This window comes from Trematomus bernacchii, unplaced genomic scaffold, assembly GCF_902827165.1.
Source record: "Trematomus bernacchii unplaced genomic scaffold, fTreBer1.1, whole genome shotgun sequence".
In the NCBI taxonomy this organism is placed as follows: Eukaryota; Metazoa; Chordata; class Actinopteri; order Perciformes; family Nototheniidae; genus Trematomus; species Trematomus bernacchii.
The window spans coordinates 557,339-575,698 of NW_022987569.1; the positions used below are offsets into that span (position 1 = coordinate 557,339).

General features: G+C 39.1%; 1 protein-coding gene across 1 annotated transcript; it reads left to right on the top strand.

The window, feature by feature from the left end:
• Positions 1 to 515: 515 nt before the first annotated feature.
• On the top strand, positions 516 to 8,662 carry LOC117479164 (E3 ubiquitin-protein ligase TRIM21-like). Its single transcript, XM_034126166.1, has 2 exons — positions 516 to 642; positions 6,419 to 8,662. The coding sequence occupies exon 2, from the start codon at positions 6,425 to 6,427 to the stop codon at positions 8,060 to 8,062; it is 1,638 nt and encodes a 545-aa protein (XP_033982057.1). The 5' UTR covers positions 516 to 642; positions 6,419 to 6,424; the 3' UTR covers positions 8,063 to 8,662.
• The last annotated feature ends 9,698 nt before the right edge of the window (positions 8,663 to 18,360 follow it).

Below are 18,360 nucleotides of genomic sequence, written 5' to 3' on the forward strand. Positions count from 1 at the left end.
CGTGGCCGGGGTAGAGAGAGAGGGTTTTTTCCTGTCCATCATTTGTTATAATCTATAGTCCTCTCCTATTGGCCGGTCTCGACGGGGGGCGGGTCTTCCTCCCGGGTTCGTTCCTCTGTGATTAATATCGCATCTAATAAGAGGATTTAGACGTTGTGTGTTTATTGTATAACTTCACAAGCCTTTACTCCTCATATTTCTTATAAGACCCATTTCTAACAGTCTGTTCAGGGAGGAGGAAATGTTTCACCAGCTGCTCTTAAACAGGGACCATAACACAGCGTTGTGAAATATAGCTATAAATCTCCAGATGGGTAAAGAGATGTCCTTTATGTATTGAGAAAAATATTCCTACTTATGCTCAAGACACTATTTGAAAAGCCTCTTGGATCAGCTGTAAAATGCATCGTAACAAAGATAACAAGCCTCAACAGTTCTTCCTCCACTCCCTCTTGGCAAACTGCCACTGACAGGTTGAACCACACTGTAAGAGAAGAGTTTCAATTTCCCAGAAATCAAAGTTGAAGTTTGTCTGAGCGACAACAGAGCAGCAGCCGAGACAAGTCTCTGTTTCTCTGAAGAAACACTCAACTGAATCCAGCAGCTTTTTATCAACAACACAGCAGGACTCTGCAAACACTGGTGAGTACACTACAGACACATCACTAACTAAATATTTAGTCAAAGTTGGATTCATATAAAGAACACTATAGAAAAGTGTCAGTTAAGATAAAAACCTCAACTTTTACATTAGCAAGAGCCACAAATAAACTCTGGTTAAAGGTGGGGTAGGTAAGTTTGAGAAACCAGCTCGAGATACACTTTTTGTTATATTCCATGGAATGCTCTTAACATCCCGATAGCAATGAATATCTTAAGTGCTTTGACACAAAATCCATAAAAAAATGTTCATCTGTGGAAGCCGTAGTACTGTAAAAAGCATGACCAATCATTTTAGCCGGCCCGGCTAAAATAACTGGATGTCCTACCTGCCTGTCAGCCTTCCATCTGTGCACAAACTTATCTCGTGCCCTCATTGGTCATGTGCGTGTTCGTGTGTGTTGGAGGAGGGGCTCTGTAAGGAAGTGGCAGATTTTTTCCGGTTGTGTATTTTCAAATTCTAGCGCACTCGAGCTGGTTTCTCCAAAATTACCTACCCCACCTTTAAGTTAGGTTAGAGAGCATACAGTCAAAGCTAGCATTAGCTTATACTTATTTTCATATTTCCTGTATTTGAAAACATCATTATAATCGACTCTATTAAACAAAGTAGAATCTAAATATTAGATTTGTTCTGGACTGTCCAAAGCAAGGGATCTGGTGTTATGTTACAAGTGTTGCTTATAAAGGGCATGACAATTACATATTTCATTTCATATCATTTGTACACACTGTGGTAAGTAGCCTTGAGCTTTGAACCTGTTTCTGTAGTAACTGCTGTCTCCCTTTTGAAGCTGATAACGTTTACTGTTTTTTAACAACAACAACTAGTATTAACTTCAGTGATGCTCAGCAGGAGGTTTCACTCCTCTGTTCAACAACGGCAAAATCCCCCAACAGTATTAGAGCTTACACATTGTGTTTCTTAGAGTTTAAACTGAATGCTGCTATGATTTTCCAGATTTAATTATAATATTAACAAACAGAGATATCTTTTTAACATTTAACAATAACAGTGTACTGCAAATTTGAGCAATCTTTCACCAACCTGGTCTCACCAGAATGCGTGACTCCACCACGACTCCTTAACACCGCATTGCGTGGTGGAGTCACGAACTTTGCTACATTTACGTGTCTGCACCACGCAAACAACCCCAATGTAAAGTGAATGAGGCTCCTTTGTCGTGGTGCACACACGCATTTCTACAACGTCCCGCAGTGAGCTTTTATTCTATAAAACGTTTTTAAAATCTACTTTATAGCTTGTAGTAACTCACGGGAGGCTTCTTTTATTTTATTTGTATTCATAATCATTTTTATTTTTCGTCAGAATGTATTATGGTGCATTATTTACCAATTTTTGTTCTCAAAAAACAGTGCGTTGTGTGTAATACAACTGTGATTTTTATTAAATGAGTTAGTTTTTAAGGAAGGCCAGAGCTTCAGCTGTGTCAAATAGATTGTTCCCTTTAGTTAACGTTATTTAAAAGATAATTATATTTTTATTTGATCATGTCCCCTTTATTGTATTACGGACACAGAGAGCAATGTGAGCGTCCATTCCCATTGGATAACGGAGGATATTACACCCGGAAGTAAGTATTCTCCTTACTGTCGATTGATTTTATTTACAGTGATATCTGCACTACTCATCAACTCAAAAACACCAGATTATCCTTGTTAATTACACAACATTGATTGGTTTAAATTGTGTACAATGCTTTTGTATTTTCCCCTTTCGATTCGGAGAAACAAATATTTGTTCGTAGTGTGTGGATGGCAGAAGACACTACACTACCCAGAATCCTCAGCTATGGGACTACACCATGTGCTTAGAACGTGTCCGACCACCCCCCCCCCCCCCCCCCCTTAGGTCACAGGCTCCTCCAACAGTGCAACACATTAAAACAGATACACAGAACAAATAGTGCAAGTCAATACAAAAATAAAAATAGTAAAATAGTAAAAAGTGAAAGAGTGCAATAAGAGTCTATACAAGTGATTGAATATGATATATTAGATAAATAATTTCTAAGTAGCAGCCAGATGAATGTTATGGATGTTGTTTAAAAGTTCAGGTGTTTAATAGTCTTATGGCCTGTGGGATGAAGCTGTCCCTGAGTCTGGTGGTTTTAGTCCGGATGCTGCGGTACCGCCTGCCAGACGGCAGCAGACAGAACAGTTTGTGGCTGGGGTGATGGGGGTCTTTTATAATCCTGAAGGCTTTCTTTAAGGTTAACCTGGTATTTTTACTCCACTACATTTATTTTAGTTACTTTACAGATTTGAAATATAAACAACCCTTAAATCAGACTTTAGTTACACCTGAGTAAAATTCAGTGAAGGTGATTGTCAAGTGCCAACAATCAGGCGAGATATTTGGTAGTGGGTGCTTGAGAAGGCTAAATATTTATCTGCAGATCCCTATAAAGTATATTCATTACTCATTATTCTCTACTAATAGTTAATTAAAAACTGTATATAATGGCTATTTTGCACATCCCTTTCAAGATTTCAAGATTTTCTAAGGTTTATTGACATATCATATACACAACTACGCAACTATTGCACAGTTATGCAATGAATGAAACACTTGGGTCACAGGTTCCTCAACAGTGCATTACAAGACATCTATCGATATCTGTGTACCTCCACCATTAAACATATTCTGCACATTTCTTATACTATCTACATACATCTTATAAGAGTATAATTAATATGTATAATATTTGCAGGAAAGTTGATTGTCAAGTTCCAAAACAAACAATGCAATATATTAGACGTTAAGTACTTTGTCAAGCTTAATATCTGTAGATACCCCCAAAGCTTTTTTCTTATTTAAAAGACGACCTTAACCTAAAGTATTCTTTAATGTTTAAATAAAGCCTTATTAGTTTGTCTGTTTTGCACATCCTCCTATCAGGCACTAAACTGTTTTATTGTAGAGATCACTTACAGTATCTTCTTGATATTTTCTATTCTATATTATTTATATCATTGACCTTCCACTTTCCCACTATATTAAGAGTATATACTCTTAATATTTAAATGTTTTCATCAAATATAACACATTCAAAAGTGCTTTTCAAAAATGAAAGACATTAAGAAAAAGGCATTTTAAAACAGTCATTAAAAAGCAACACAATCTACCTGCATTGCAATTACTCTAAACGTGTAATAACGTGCTTTAACCAGTAGGAGGTGCGGGTTAAAAAGCTGTCAAGTTTACAGTGTTAACAAAATAAAATATACTGCTGTTTCTGGTTTAGTTTACGACGGATATATTCTGTTATTGTTTTGATATTTGTAACACAAAAGCGATGTAAAAAAACCCACAGCAACACAGAAAAGATGGTCTTAACATGACCCAGCGGTCTAGTAGTTAATAAAAAACAATAATATCAAAACAAATTATTACTACTAACTTTATTCTGAAATTAAAACCGAACGGTAAAAGAATAGTTTCCGGTCTATTCTGAGGCCCGATCTCTGTAGATCAGGGGTGTCAAACTCAATTTCATCGCGGGCCACATCAGCATTATGGTTGCCCTCAAAGGGCCGGTTGTAATTTTAACACTATATAAATATACATATATAAATATCAAAATAATGTTTTATACTGTATAACAATATTGCCTCTGCATTGGAGTATTATTGGTTTTGGCAATAACTACGTCTGAAAGCACATGGTTGTGCATTAATGTATTGTGCACGTAGACACAAAAATACTGTATGTGGGCTCAGACTAACATTTCACTCTCTTACTGTTACATAAATCCCATGAATTTATGAAATTTAGTTAGCCTCATCATATCTTATCAAAAAGAGATACAATGTTTGTGAAATCTATTTTTTGTGAATAATAAAGTATTTTTCTTTTGTATATCAAGCATTATTTAAGAAGGCTATATTTCATTTGAATTCAGCAATAATATTTTAATAGTCTGAAAGCCAAGACTTTGAGAACCCCCTGTCCCAGATCCTGCTGTGTTACTATCACCTGTCACTCACTATTTCAGTAAGCAGTGAGTGGGGGGGGGGGGCGGCGGCGTGTTGAGGAGGAACAGAGTGAGAGGGGACAGGGATCGCGGAAGTTTTCCTCCTTCCTTTACAAACTTTACACAAGTATTTATAAGTATTTATCGTCTGAATATAGCAAAAAGACGTTCATACTCTGCAAGCCAAGACCTCATATATTTTAATCAACCAGAAACCGGAAATAACCGTAACGCGAGTTTTTCTAAAACATAATAAATCCATGTGTGTCTCTGAGCCGCAGCAACACCGACTGATTCTTAAAGAGCGGGTCATTCTGTCTGTTTGTTCTGGGACTGGAGTTGCTTGTCTCGGTTGCTGAAGCAGACTTTGCTCCGTGTTTGGTGTCTCTGTGCCGCTGTAAATTATGTTCCTTCAACTCTGTGTCACTCACAGTCACACACTGCTCACTCACCGCCTCAGAGTGCCGCTGCTGATAGGAAGTCGCTTCAGTGCGCACGTCACAAAACGAAATGCATTTTGGGACATGCAGTTTATGGGCAACGTGCTTAAACGGCATGTAACCGTATAATAAACTGTTTATATTCTTTGCGAGCTCTCGCGGGCCACATAAAATGACGTGGCGGGCCACATTTGGCCCGCGGGCCTTGAGTTTGACACGTCTGCTGTAGATAAATAAAGAACTACGACAGATGTGTAATGTTTAATGCAGCCAAACCATTCATTACAATGCATTCATGTGATGACTTTCAAAGAGTAAAGCAAGCACTGCTGAATAAAGAATGATTTTATCTTTTACGAAACGTTTTTTTTCCATATGGAATGCAGTTGGAGGTCAACCAATCACAGAGCTTGAGGCAAAGCGGAACAATAGCTGAGGATTCTGGGTAGTGTAGTGTCTTCGGCCATCCTAAACTCTGAACACATATTTGTTTCTCCGAATCGAAGGGGAAAATTACAAAAGCATTGCACACAATTTAAACCAATCAATGTTGTGTAATTAACAAGGATAATCTGGTGTTTTTGAGTCGATGAGTAGTGCAGATATCACTGTAAAATCAATCGACAGTAAGGAGAATACTTACTTCCGGGTGTAAAATGAATGGGAATGGACGCTCACATTGCTCTCTGTGTCCGTAATACAATAAAGGGGACATGATCAAATAGGAATATAATTATCTTTTAAATAACGTTAACTAAAGGGAACAATCTATTTGACACAGCTGAAGCTCTGGCCTTCCTTAAAAACTAACTAATTTAATAAAAATCACAGTTGTATTACACACAATGCACTGTTTTTTGAGAACACATATTCGTAACTAATGCACCATAATACATTCTGACGAAAAATAAAAATGATTATGAATACAAATAAAATAAAATAAGCCTCCCGTGAGTTACTACAAGCTATAAAGTAGATTTTAAAAACGTTTTATAGAATAAAAGCTCACTGCGGGACGTTGTAAAAATGCGTGTGTGCACCACGACAAAGGAGCCTCATTCACTTTACATTGGGGTTGTTTGCGTGGTGCAGAGACGAAAATGTAGCAAAGTTCGTGACTCCACCACGCACTGCGGTGTTAAGGAGTCGTGGTGGAGTCACGCATTCTGGTGAGACCAGGTTTTCTTTCACCCTCCGCATAATCATGATACATCAGCAGAGTTCAGTATCACCATCTATTTGACTTATAGCAAACAGATACAAGAGATTAAATCATATATACATTACAGTTTTTGCTTTTTTCACACGTTTTGTCCTCAGAGAGACATGTCTGCTGCCAGCTGTCTGCTGACTGAAGATCAGTTTCTGTGCTCCATCTGTCTGGATGTGTTCACTGATCCAGTCAGCACACCATGTGGACACAACTTCTGTAAAGCCTGCATCTCTGAACACTGGGATAGAAATGTCCCGAGTCAGTGTCCCAACTGTAAAGAGGTTTTCAACACAAAGCCTGAGCTGCGCGTCAACACTTTCATCTCTGAGATGGCTGCTCAGTTCAGACAGTCAGCTCAACAGAAAGCCAGCAGCAGCAGCTCAGAGCAACAAGTTGTCAAACCAGGAGAAGTTCCCTGTGACGTCTGCACTGGAACCAGACTGAAGGCCCTGAAGTCCTGCCTGGTGTGTCTGGCCTCCTACTGTGAGACTCACCTGGAGCCTCATCTGACAGCTTCACGTCTGAAAAGACATCAGCTGATCGAACCTGAGGAGAACCTGGAAAGCAGGATGTGTGTGAAGCACGATAAACTGCTGGAGCTGTTCTGTAAGACCGACCAGGTGTGTGTCTGCATGCTCTGCACTGTTTTAGACCACAAGACACATGATGTAGTTCCTCTGAAAGAAGGATATGAAGGAAAGAAGGCTGAGCTGGGGAAGACAGAGGCTGAAATTCAGCAGATGATCCAGAAGAGACGACTGAAGATTCAGGTGATGAATCGCTCAGTGGAGCTCAGTAAGGAAAGAGCAGACAGAGAGATAGCAGATGGTGTTCAGGTCTTCACCGCTCTGAAGGAGTCTGTTGAGAGAAGCCAGGCCGAGCTCATCGACACGATCAAAGAGAAGCAGAGAGAGGCAGAGGAACAGGCTGAAGGCTTCATCAAAGAGCTGGAACAGGAAATCTCTGAGCTGAAGAAGAGAAGCTCTGAGGTGGAGCAGCTCTCACGCTCTGAAGACCAGCTCCACCTCCTCCAAAGCTTCACGTCCCTGAACGCTGCTCCACCCACCAAGAACTGGACAGAAGTCAGGGTCCGTCCACCTTCATATGAGGGGACTGTGAGTAGAGCTGTGACTCAGCTGGAGGAGACGCTCAGTAAACAGATGAAGAAGCTCCTCGAGCTGAAGAGGGTCCAGCAGTATGAGGTGGAGGTGACTCTTGATCCTGATACAGCACATCCCAGACTCATCCTGTCTGATGATGGAAAACAAGTTAAACATGGTGATGTGAAGAAGAATCTCCCAGACAATCCAAAGAGATTTGATTCTTGTGTCAATGTCTTAGCAAAGCAGAGTTTCTCTTCAGGAAGATTTTATCACGAGGTTCAGGTTAAAGGGAAGACTGAGTGGACTCTAGGAGTGGTCAGAGAGTCGATCAACAGGAAGGGACTCATCACACTGACTCCTCAGGATGGTTACTGGATGATATGGTTGAGGAATACAAATGAGTACAAAGCTCTTGCTGGTCCTCCAGTCCGTCTCTCTCTGAAGTCTCAGCCTGAGAAGGTGGGGGTGTTTGTGGATTATGAGGAGGGTCTGGTCTCCTTTTATGATGTTGATGCTGCAGCTCTGATCTACTCCTTCACTGGCTGCTGCTTCAAAGAGAAACTCTACCCATACTTTGGTCCCAGTCCTAACAATGGTGGTAAAAACTCTGCCCCTCTGATCATCTCTCCTGTCAATCACACTGAGTAGAACAACCATTTGATTTTCTTCAGAAAGATTCACTCTCACTAAATGTAATACATATATTAAACTGGGAAAACACATTATACACATTGTTAATTTTTCAGAATCTGATCACATATGGTTCACCTTGATGAGACGCATAAAGACACATAAAATACTGATGAGTATGTTCTAATGTACTCTAGTTTATTCTACGGATTGCACTACCTGCCGTCATGACTTGAAGTGATCAGAAAACTATTTACTCAGAAATAAACTTTTGCCCCTTCTTTATATGTCAGGGGGACGAGAAAAGTATTTATTGTCTCAGAATTGTGTGTTCAAAAAGTGTTTCATACTTGCACACATTACTAGTGGAAGTAATGCACTCCTTTTTCATTAGTAAAATACTGTATATATACATATATTTTTTTTATAATTTTCAATTGAGGGGAAAATGATGGGTCTCTGGTGTGTTTTAAAGGGGAAGTTCAGGATTGATTATTGAATTACAGTATATTGGTACAAAATGTATTTACAGTTACTTGGAAAATCAACAATACCTGATCATTAAACATTAGGCTGCAGTGGTTTAACAAACCAGGGAAATTAAAATGTTACATCTCAGCTGTCTGTTGTGTTATGTTAATTCAGGGTTCATACACTTTTTCACCAATGATTTTCAATGACTTTTCCATGACTTCTCCATGACCTTTACCTAATTTTCCATGACCAAAAAAATTACTCTGTCTCAGCGGTACCACTGAAAATGGTTTATTTTAACATGGAACAGGAAAATATGGTCTGCATATGAAACATGTTGTGCGTATCTAAAACAAATAAAATAGTAGGCTTCTACTAAAATCTCTCACTAGCAAAATACCTCGACAGTTAAATGCCATTTTACGTTTCATTGCTATACGATACAGTATTTATTATCATTATAGTATTACTATTTCGGCGATTAGATAAAATATAAATTATATTTGATGCAACTTTAGTTACATTTCCATGACTTTTCCAAAACTTTGGGGAAAATATTGTTTTCCATAATTTATCCAGGGCCTGGAATTAGCATTTTGAATTTCCATGACTTTTCCAGGTTTTCAATGACCGTAAGAACCCTGTTAATTGTATTTCGTCCACCTCTCTGCACACTGCTTGTAAAGTTTGAACAAAGCCTCAATGGATAAAAAAAAAGGAACAAAGAATGTTATTTTTTTGTACTTACTGAAGTACAGTTTTCACTTATTCCCAATTTAGGGAAAGTAGCTTAAAAAATGTACCTAACTATTTCCATTTCTACTTAACTACATTTGTCTGATAGATTTGGTTCTTCTGAAGCTTTATAAACTATTTAAAACCCTCTTGGATCAGCTGATCATAGATATTAAGATTGCTGTATATGTTTCTTAGAAATAAGGCCATCAACTGGTTAGCTTAGCTTAGCATAAAGACTGGAAACAGGGGAAGACAAAGCCAGCCTGTCCAAAGGTAACAAAATCCACCTATCAGCAGCTCTGAATCCAGTTTGTTTAATCCATACCAAATCAGAGGAGTAAAAACATCAATAAGATGTTTAACAGGAGATTATGGGTCGGGCTATTTCTTGGCTGGGACCAAAACAAGTTGCCAAATTGTTTTTACATTTCACTTATCGTACAGAGATATATTAAGTTCACTTAAATGTCTATTTTGTAAACATTTTGGAAAAAGCCAGGCTCACTATTTCCCCCTATTAGAGTATTCGATGTTCTCGCGCCCAGGAGAGGAGCTTTAAATAACGAGACTAATGGAGTCTCTGAAGAGGTTCAAATGGGTAGTTTAATTAAGTAACGTGGTTGAAGAACAAGCATGGGTAATGGAGAGACAAAGCCGGTGATGTCTTCAGGGTGAGCTGCAGCGAAGGAAAGGGCCGAGTTGTCCTCTGTCCTCTGTTTTTATGCACGTCTCGTTGTCCCCCGCTGTGCAGATAGTGGGACCTCCCTTCTCATCTGTGGGTTCGATATTGCGAGAGACCAGATGATTTCGACATTTGGTTTTCTCTGCCTACTTCCTTAAGCATTTTCTCCTCCTTATCTCTGTCATGACTTTCTATTTAATACCTTATAAACAGCTGTAATCGTTAGTTTAGAAGTCCTAAAAACGCTTCTATGGCACAGTTCTCATTTACGGTAGCTCCCTCTGACGTCATAGCTACTCACGTAATGTGTAAACACTCCATGATCAACTGTTCCTTCATTTAATATTCAGCAGTAATAATATCTTAACGTCTATCGATGTAGTGTTAAAGTCCGTACGTTTGTGTGTAACACTCCAAGTCATTTTCACTTTACATTCAGAAAACGCAACATTAGTCACATGCTAACCGGATAAAGGATTTTCAGAATAAAAGCTTGGCATTGATTTCCTGAGAACTTCCGGGCTTTTCCACAATAAAACAGCTTTAAACTGACGATATGTTTTAGACTGAATTATGCTGTTTTAATTTCTAACAATCCCTCCTTTCACACCTTTTAAGGTGTGAACACAATACTAAAAGTAATGAGTTCTTCATCTGACTGCTTTTAAACTGACGGTATGTTTTAGACTAAATCATGCCATAAAACATTGATTTTAATTTCTAACAATCCCTCCTTTCACACCTTTTAAGGTGTGAACACAATACTGAAATCAATGAGTTCTTCATCTGAACTTTGCATAGTACATAACTCATATCAAAAACATACTATCAAAATGGAATGGTTCAAATAACCGTCATCAAAAATACAAACAATACATTGGTTGGTCTTCTGGTGTAAAAGTTTTCCCTTGTGCATAACTTTTAGTTTTAACATTCAATATCACTTTTTAAAATAGCAGCAACTTGTGGTATTAGAACATTTCTTACTCCCTCCTTTCACAGAAACCGTTCCCATACCACATTCAGTGTTAAGGCACTTGTTTTACAAAGTATAAAAACATACTATTTAAAAATCGCATCACTAATAACAGTATAAAACATAAAAGTTAGAAACCTTTTTGGAATAGTGCAAAGTAATACCACTTTGTAGTTGGTTCTTCATTCTAATGATTTCATCATTTGAAATATCACATGATTTGGACATTCTTTGAACAATCTCATCATTTATCATCCATATCATTTAACATCATTTACACACTGTCTTAATTTTCATCAATATCTGTATATGGGTTGAGTCGTCTTGTTCTGCTAGCAATTGAAACTGTTCCCTTATGAGAAATGTACCCTCCCCCCTTTCATACTTTTTAAAGTATGAAAGTAATATGTTCTCTAGAAAGGGCCGTGGTGATCAATCGGTACGTTAGGGTGCGGGTACATGGAATGCAACTACAACATCTAGCACTCCCCTGGGCACCCCTATGCTATCCTTGTACACTGTGGAGCCTAAACTCCCTCCTTTGACTGGTCTCTTAGCCCTACTGGTTTTGGGGTGTTTCGCCATGTTGATTAACTGCCCCACTGTCATTGGTACTGCATATAAAACATCACTGGCTGTACAAGTGCACAGGTCCCAGTCCAATCCTGTGGCAAGACTGCGTACAAGGTTTTAGTTCCATGATACCATCAAACATCTACTCTGGGATACGGCATTTCAGACAGTCATTTCTGGGAGAAGATTTTGGTCAGTTACAACAATTGGAGAATTTCATCACTTATGGTTCCTACTTCAGTACCTTTTGGTGGTCTGTTCTAATGCAGTGATAAAGTTCCTTAAATGGTGTGAAAACCGGTGGAATATCAATAACTCATTATACTAATTTATCTTCAATTCTAGTCTGCTTAAAGAACTATGCTAACCCCTTTAACAGTGTGTGGAACCTTGGGTGTCTGAGCATGTAACAGTTACTCCCTCCTTTATCAAGGATTTTAAAAACAGAAGTTATTCCATCAATGGTTTGTAGTTCAATTTAGGAATTTTCACTTATGGCGGATATGTTTCTACTTTAAATAACATCTCTAAATTTCAGGTCATCCTTGATTAAATGGATGACCATCAGGAGGTGGTGACGCTTGTCTTTTAAACTCATAATTTGGTGCCGTGCGCTCCCTGTGAAGCTGCAAGTAAGATTTAAAACAACTGCTGGGTGGGTTGAGTGACCCCTTCTCCCTAAACGATATGAGTGATCCAAGGCCCCGCATGTATTACTCCCATTATATTGCTTTTTCCAAAATTAAATTTGCAATCGCTCTTTGCCCAGTGTCTTTTCCAACTCTCCATCTTGGAGACAAACAGTTCTGCTATGGTAATAACTATGCTACAATGGCGAAAACAATACTTTAGATTGGGATACTATATTTGGCTTGGTACTAAGTCCCCTTTAACATTTTCCAACAAACACAGATTTGTCTGTTCTTATAGAGTGGTCACTAAAACTATCCCTTTAGCTGGAGATCAATATTGTAACACATTAGATCTCTACCAAATTCACCCATGAATAAGAATCTCTTAGGGAATAATTCATTTACATGATGGAAAGATTGAAAAATATGTTCTACTCTGTACTCCTAAGTCCCAAAACACTCACTGCTTAAAGTGTAAAGTGTGGTGAATATTTCCATCATGTCTACCCCTTTATCTCACAGTACCCTCAGTGTGTTTTAGGATTAATTCCTCATTTTACTTTAACAGTTTCCTCTTTATTACTATTTTAATTTGCCAATTTATTAATTCATGGCTAATAAATCTTTTTGTCTTTTCACATTTATCAAATCAATTCAAGTTTGTTTGTGAATAAGTGTGTTTATGTATAAACTCACTCACTCCCGTTTTCCTTTTTCTCCTCCTCTTGTTGTCTCAAGCCACGACCCCCTCACATTCTGTTAGACCATGCCAACTCCTCTGGTTCTGTCTTCTCCTCAGGTTCTGTCTTCTCCTCAGTCCACCAGCTCTTGAATCCTTCCGCTGGTACTCTTTTCAGTGGCCCAACTGCTTTGCATTTCATCTCCTTCCTTACAGTCTCTTCGCTGTTGTATGGAGGGCGTATTCTGCTTTCATGTCCCACACTCTGCTCTTGTGCCAAATCTCGTGGCTCAGCTTGGATCTTCATGTCCTGTCTGGAGGGACTGATGAGAGTATGCCTCTTTATGTCAGCATGCTGTTCTGGTTCTGGATGCCTCGGGTGGAGATGGTTCTGGATGCAGTCTTGTCGTTGTTGGTTCAGCTCTGGTTCTCTGTCTGTTCGATGGAGAAGGAGGAGGAGTCTCCTATAGTGAGGTCTTTTGTCTGATAGGGGTCGTAGCAGTCTGACAGGCAGAGAGAGAGAGTCCAGGTCTCGGGACGTATTACCTATAGAAATTCTAACACACTGAGGTAAAGTAAATCCAACCTTCTCCTCTCTATCTTCTAATCATACTATCTGTTTTAATTGTTAAATGCCATCTAAACACAATCAATGTCTACTAATAAATGTACTATATCTCTAAACATTGTTTTTTCTCCCACCGTAACACGTCTACTCCAAATAACTCTTTCAGGAAACCATTTTCTTCTATAAATTGAAATACTTACATGTTTCAAGCACCACATATTTCACACACTATAAAAGGACGTCCCCATATTTTCTCCAATATTTTAAATCTCACTATTACTTAGCAATAGTAACTTTTGTGACTGGATACATCTGTGCAATGTCGCCACAATCTGTTGGGGAATTTCGTTCATAGAGTTTGTACATACAGTTGTCCTCGTGGGTTAGTACCCTGTTTCTACTGTAATAACTTTTCAATAATTGTGCTCAGGTCACCAGTCGGTTGTCCATAGTCTTAACGGGGGGTGTTTCTGGTACAGACTAAAACATGGATCCAGTGTATTTGGAGATTCCCCTAAATTGTAAATCCCCATCACTTAAATATTCCGATCACTTAAACCCATCTCATCATTTGGTACAAGAACTGCATATAGGGGGGGTGAATCATCTTGATTGTAACCTCCTCATCTTTGGGAACGAGTATTTCTAACTCTTCCTCTTGTTGCTCAACTGATCTTTTGGCTCTGAGGATAAGTGAAAGTCTCTGAAACACAGCTGGTGTTTTGTTAGTGATGTGGGCATTTTCTACGAGTGAACTAATGGATCCATGTCTTTCATGATATTGTACTCCCCATCCAACCAGAAAGGTGCCAAGTGTAATGAGCACAATCAACAATGCTATTCTGACTCTTATGGCTAGGGGACCCCACAATTGCTTTGGCTTTGTTCTTGACATAATCTCTATTTTATCCATGGTTTTGTCAGTTACAGAATGTAAATGAGTCCAAAACTAACGTATACAAAAATCGGAACAGAACGTGGTTCTTTTTGGTGTAAAACAAAAAATAAGTTTTCACTTTAGTGTGCAATCTTATACAAATCTAAAGACAATTCGTCTTTCCTGGTTCTATCTTAATCTTATTTCTATTTATTGTTTTGTTCCAGCTCTGCCAAATCAGTCCTAGCTTCCAATACTTCTCTGGAAGTTGCCAGTGAAGGGTGACAATGTGTGTGGTGGTGTCAATTTGCTCCTTTTTCTTTACCTTTAAACCGGAGAGCGTGTGAAGTTCATTACAACTTGTCACGGTTCCGACCACCGGGGATCAGCCCACTCTGTTTTGGGAACTTTCACCCTCACCCAATCACCTGGCCGAACAGGAGTCTCTTCTGATGTCTCGTCTGGTATCTGTGCAGTCTTTCCTAACCTGTATAGACAAAAACTTGGATAATATTACTCAGAGCTCTGACATATTCATCCACTTCTATTTGTCTAATATCTAAAACTGGACCACACCCTCCTTGGAGGAGGCCCAAGCTTTGGTATACCTTTTGTTGTTATGCGACCTATTGTTGACAACATGTTATTATTTATCAACTACAACATTACCGAAATCCATTATCTGACTAATCATGACCTTCCCTCCTTTGAGCATAAAATGCTCAATTAATATCGCAATGATTACTGAATGAATAGGACATGGAAAACCCCTTAACGTCGTAGCAAACACATATAAATCCTCTGTGTACCCACAAGGCGTACAAAGATGTTGTGTGATGTATCGTCTTCCAATGGTATAAATGCACATTGACTAAAAATCTGCTATTAGCACAAAAATATAGTTTACTTCTTGTTAGTTCAATAATGGCTTTTGTCATGGTACTATGTATCAGTGTTGCTGCGAAAAAACCACACTGGTGTTCCTAATACGTCTTAATAGTTCTAGTATTAGAGATTGGCTGACACTGTTAAACAAACAAATCATGACAAAATAATATTTCTTTAAACTAGAGGGAAATACGAACTATTCTCACAGAGGGTTACACGCAGAAGAACATGAAGGGCTGATGTCCCTCACTTAAAAATAGATATTGCCTTATGCACTACTTTGTAAATCAGCAAATTCACTTGAACATAAATAAATGAAGACTGATTCTTGAAACTGTTGTAAAAAACCCTACAACTTCTTCATCCAAGCTCAATGTTATGTTATTTAGTTGGCAGCTCATGCCTTAAATCAGAAACTTCAGACCTATTATAAAAATGTGTTTATGAGAAAATGTAATCTGACTCCATATATACCTCAACTTATAATAAATGAAGTTCCCCTTTGAACACAGCCCCGGTCTTCTGACGGGGTCTATCTATGTACTGGCTGGTAAATGTTGTGCCAGTTTCTCTGTCACTGTTCTCCCGCTAACAGTCACTCTCTAGTTCTGCTGGTTTCTTGTTGACTTCTTCACTGGTTTGAGACAAGCGATCTTATTGAAACACCTCCCTTTGTAGCCAGACTTCACCACAGCAGAATCGAGTTTCTGTTTTCAGGTCTCAGCAGCTCCACATCAGGTGTAGCCTGAACTGCCCCTTGAACTGCAGTCGATGTAAACAGGAGGACTTGGTAAGGACCCTCCATCTTGGGCGAGGACTAGGCTTTCATCTTCATCTTTTGGGCGTAAACCCATTGTCTTGACCTCTGTAGCTGTGTGGGCACAATAGTTTTCTGTGTGGGGGAACAACATCACTCGTAATCTCTTTCCTTCTCATAATTACAAAAATAGTCTGTGGTTCTCTACTATGTTTTAATCTTCTTCTACTAATCTGTGGATGATTTATATTTAAATGCAATATGCTACTCACTATTGTTAAATAACATTCAACACATTCATGTTTGGAAATACTATTCCTCTTTGCCATCCCTGAGACCCCCTGCCTCTGTTATAGTCATGGAAACCTCCCCTTGGGTAACTGTGTGGAGGGCCGTTGTTTGGTGCAATGTTCTGCGGACACTCTCTGGACCAATGTGTCAGCTGACCACATTTGAAGCATCCTTCACTTTGGGAACCTCTTGCTGTTGATTGAAAACGTCCTCCTCCTCTGCCCCTTCGTTGATTCTGTATGTGAATATCTATCTCAGCCGCCATCTGCCTTGCCGCTTTCTTGTTATTAGCTTTGGTATCTTCCTCAGCTACCTGTATTCTCAAAAGTCTTAGTTGTAGTGCTTTCATTTCTTCATCATGTTCTCTCTTTATTGTCTGGTATTTCATATCGTGGTGAATGAGATGTTGTCTCCATTCTTCAATGGGTTTAATGTCTAATCCCACCTTGTCTTCCAGGCATGCCTGGACAGATCGGGGAAGGGCTTTAATGACCGCATTCTTCCACAACATCACGACAGCCGGAGAAGCGTCATGTCGTTCTCGAGTGCAGTCCTCCCACACTCCTTCACATCTCTTCAAGAAGGCATGCATGTCTTCCTCTGTTCCTTTTTTCAGGCTGGTGAGGGCATGTAAACTGCGTGTTGTCGGGTAGATGTGACGAATAGCAGCCCAATAGCTCGACCTGATTTTGTTGAATGAAATGTCATCTGGAGAGTTGGCGCATTGGGCCTCGAAATCTACTGCTCTTGCCTTTAGTCTTCCTTCTATCCGTCTTAGCAGTGCCCTCATGTCTCCCAAGCACAGGTCGTCTTGGACAGTGTACTTCTCCAGATCATTCACCCACTTCTGACCTCCTTTGGTGAGTGGAGGTAGCTTGGACACTAATGTTTCCATGTCCCTGTGAGTCCATGGTTGGTATTGAAATCCTCCTTCTCCAGCTGCTATCACCGGTAACATGTGGATTGTGCAGTTCTTGAGTCTTCCAGCTATAGCTACTGTTGTAGCGTCTTGAGATCCGTGTTCCTCCCTTCTTTTGAGTTCCTCCTTCAGCTGGTTAACTTCACCAGATAGCATCCTTACTTCATACTCCAAGTCTTTGACACGTGCAGCTGTGGGGAGTCCATCCAACTCCAATACTTCTCCTATAGGGGCTTGGTGAAAAGGGTTGTTCTCTGATATGTTGGAAAGAGACACTTCGGTTAGACTTGGATTCTGCTCTTGAGTTTGGATAACTGGAGCCTCTTCTGTTATTCCTGCTGTGTCTTCCTTCACTGGCACATCTGCCGCTTCTAACACATGTATGCTGTTTGTCAATCCCTGGTTGGCATATTTCAGATGGAGCAGCAGACTTGTAACTGTCGTTTTTCTTTTTTCAGCTTTGTTCATAGCGCTTTTTTCAGGTCCATACCAAAAGGGGTGTCTGGTGTTGATCCATGCTTCTTGCTGGTGTAAGTATCTCTCATTCTCATAAGCACTTACAGCTTGTCTATGGGCTTTCGTTGGTCCAGGTTGATCATCTGCTGGAATCAATCGTCTCGTCTGCCATTGATCAAACAATTCCTGTATCTGTTTCCAGATCTTTTGTCTGTCTGATGCATGTGTTGTGGCATCTGATCTGACATGTACCTTTTCCTTGATGTCTGCAGTTGACCCTGGCTCTGCGGGTGCTCCTAACTTAGTGTATTTTGGCGACATATTTCTTAAGTAGTTGGATATAGTTATTAAATGTATCAAAGATGAATCACTAATCTACTGAATAGTACCTTCGTTCCTGATAAAAAAGATCCTATGTCATCCGAACTTAACTTCAATATCTGTTTTTTTTTTTATTTTATTTTTTTTATTTTTTTTTAAAGATTAATAAAAAATAAAAATATGCAAATGTTTAATATCAGATTTTTTTTTTTTTTTTTTTTAAATAAAGATTGTACAGTGGCTTGGCTTTGAAATATGCAAATAGAAATCTTGTAAAAATCTAACTTTACTGTGTATAGTGTATTCTAAAGTGCATGAAATTATGCTAATGTCATAAACTATACACTGTAAAAAAAGTCTGTGAAATTAACAGGGAAAAGCTGTAAAATCACAACATCAAAAAACTGTAAATAGAGAAACAATGAAGCAGTGTTTAATTTACAGTAATATTTCGTAAAGTACTGAACCAAACAAAACTGTTAAAT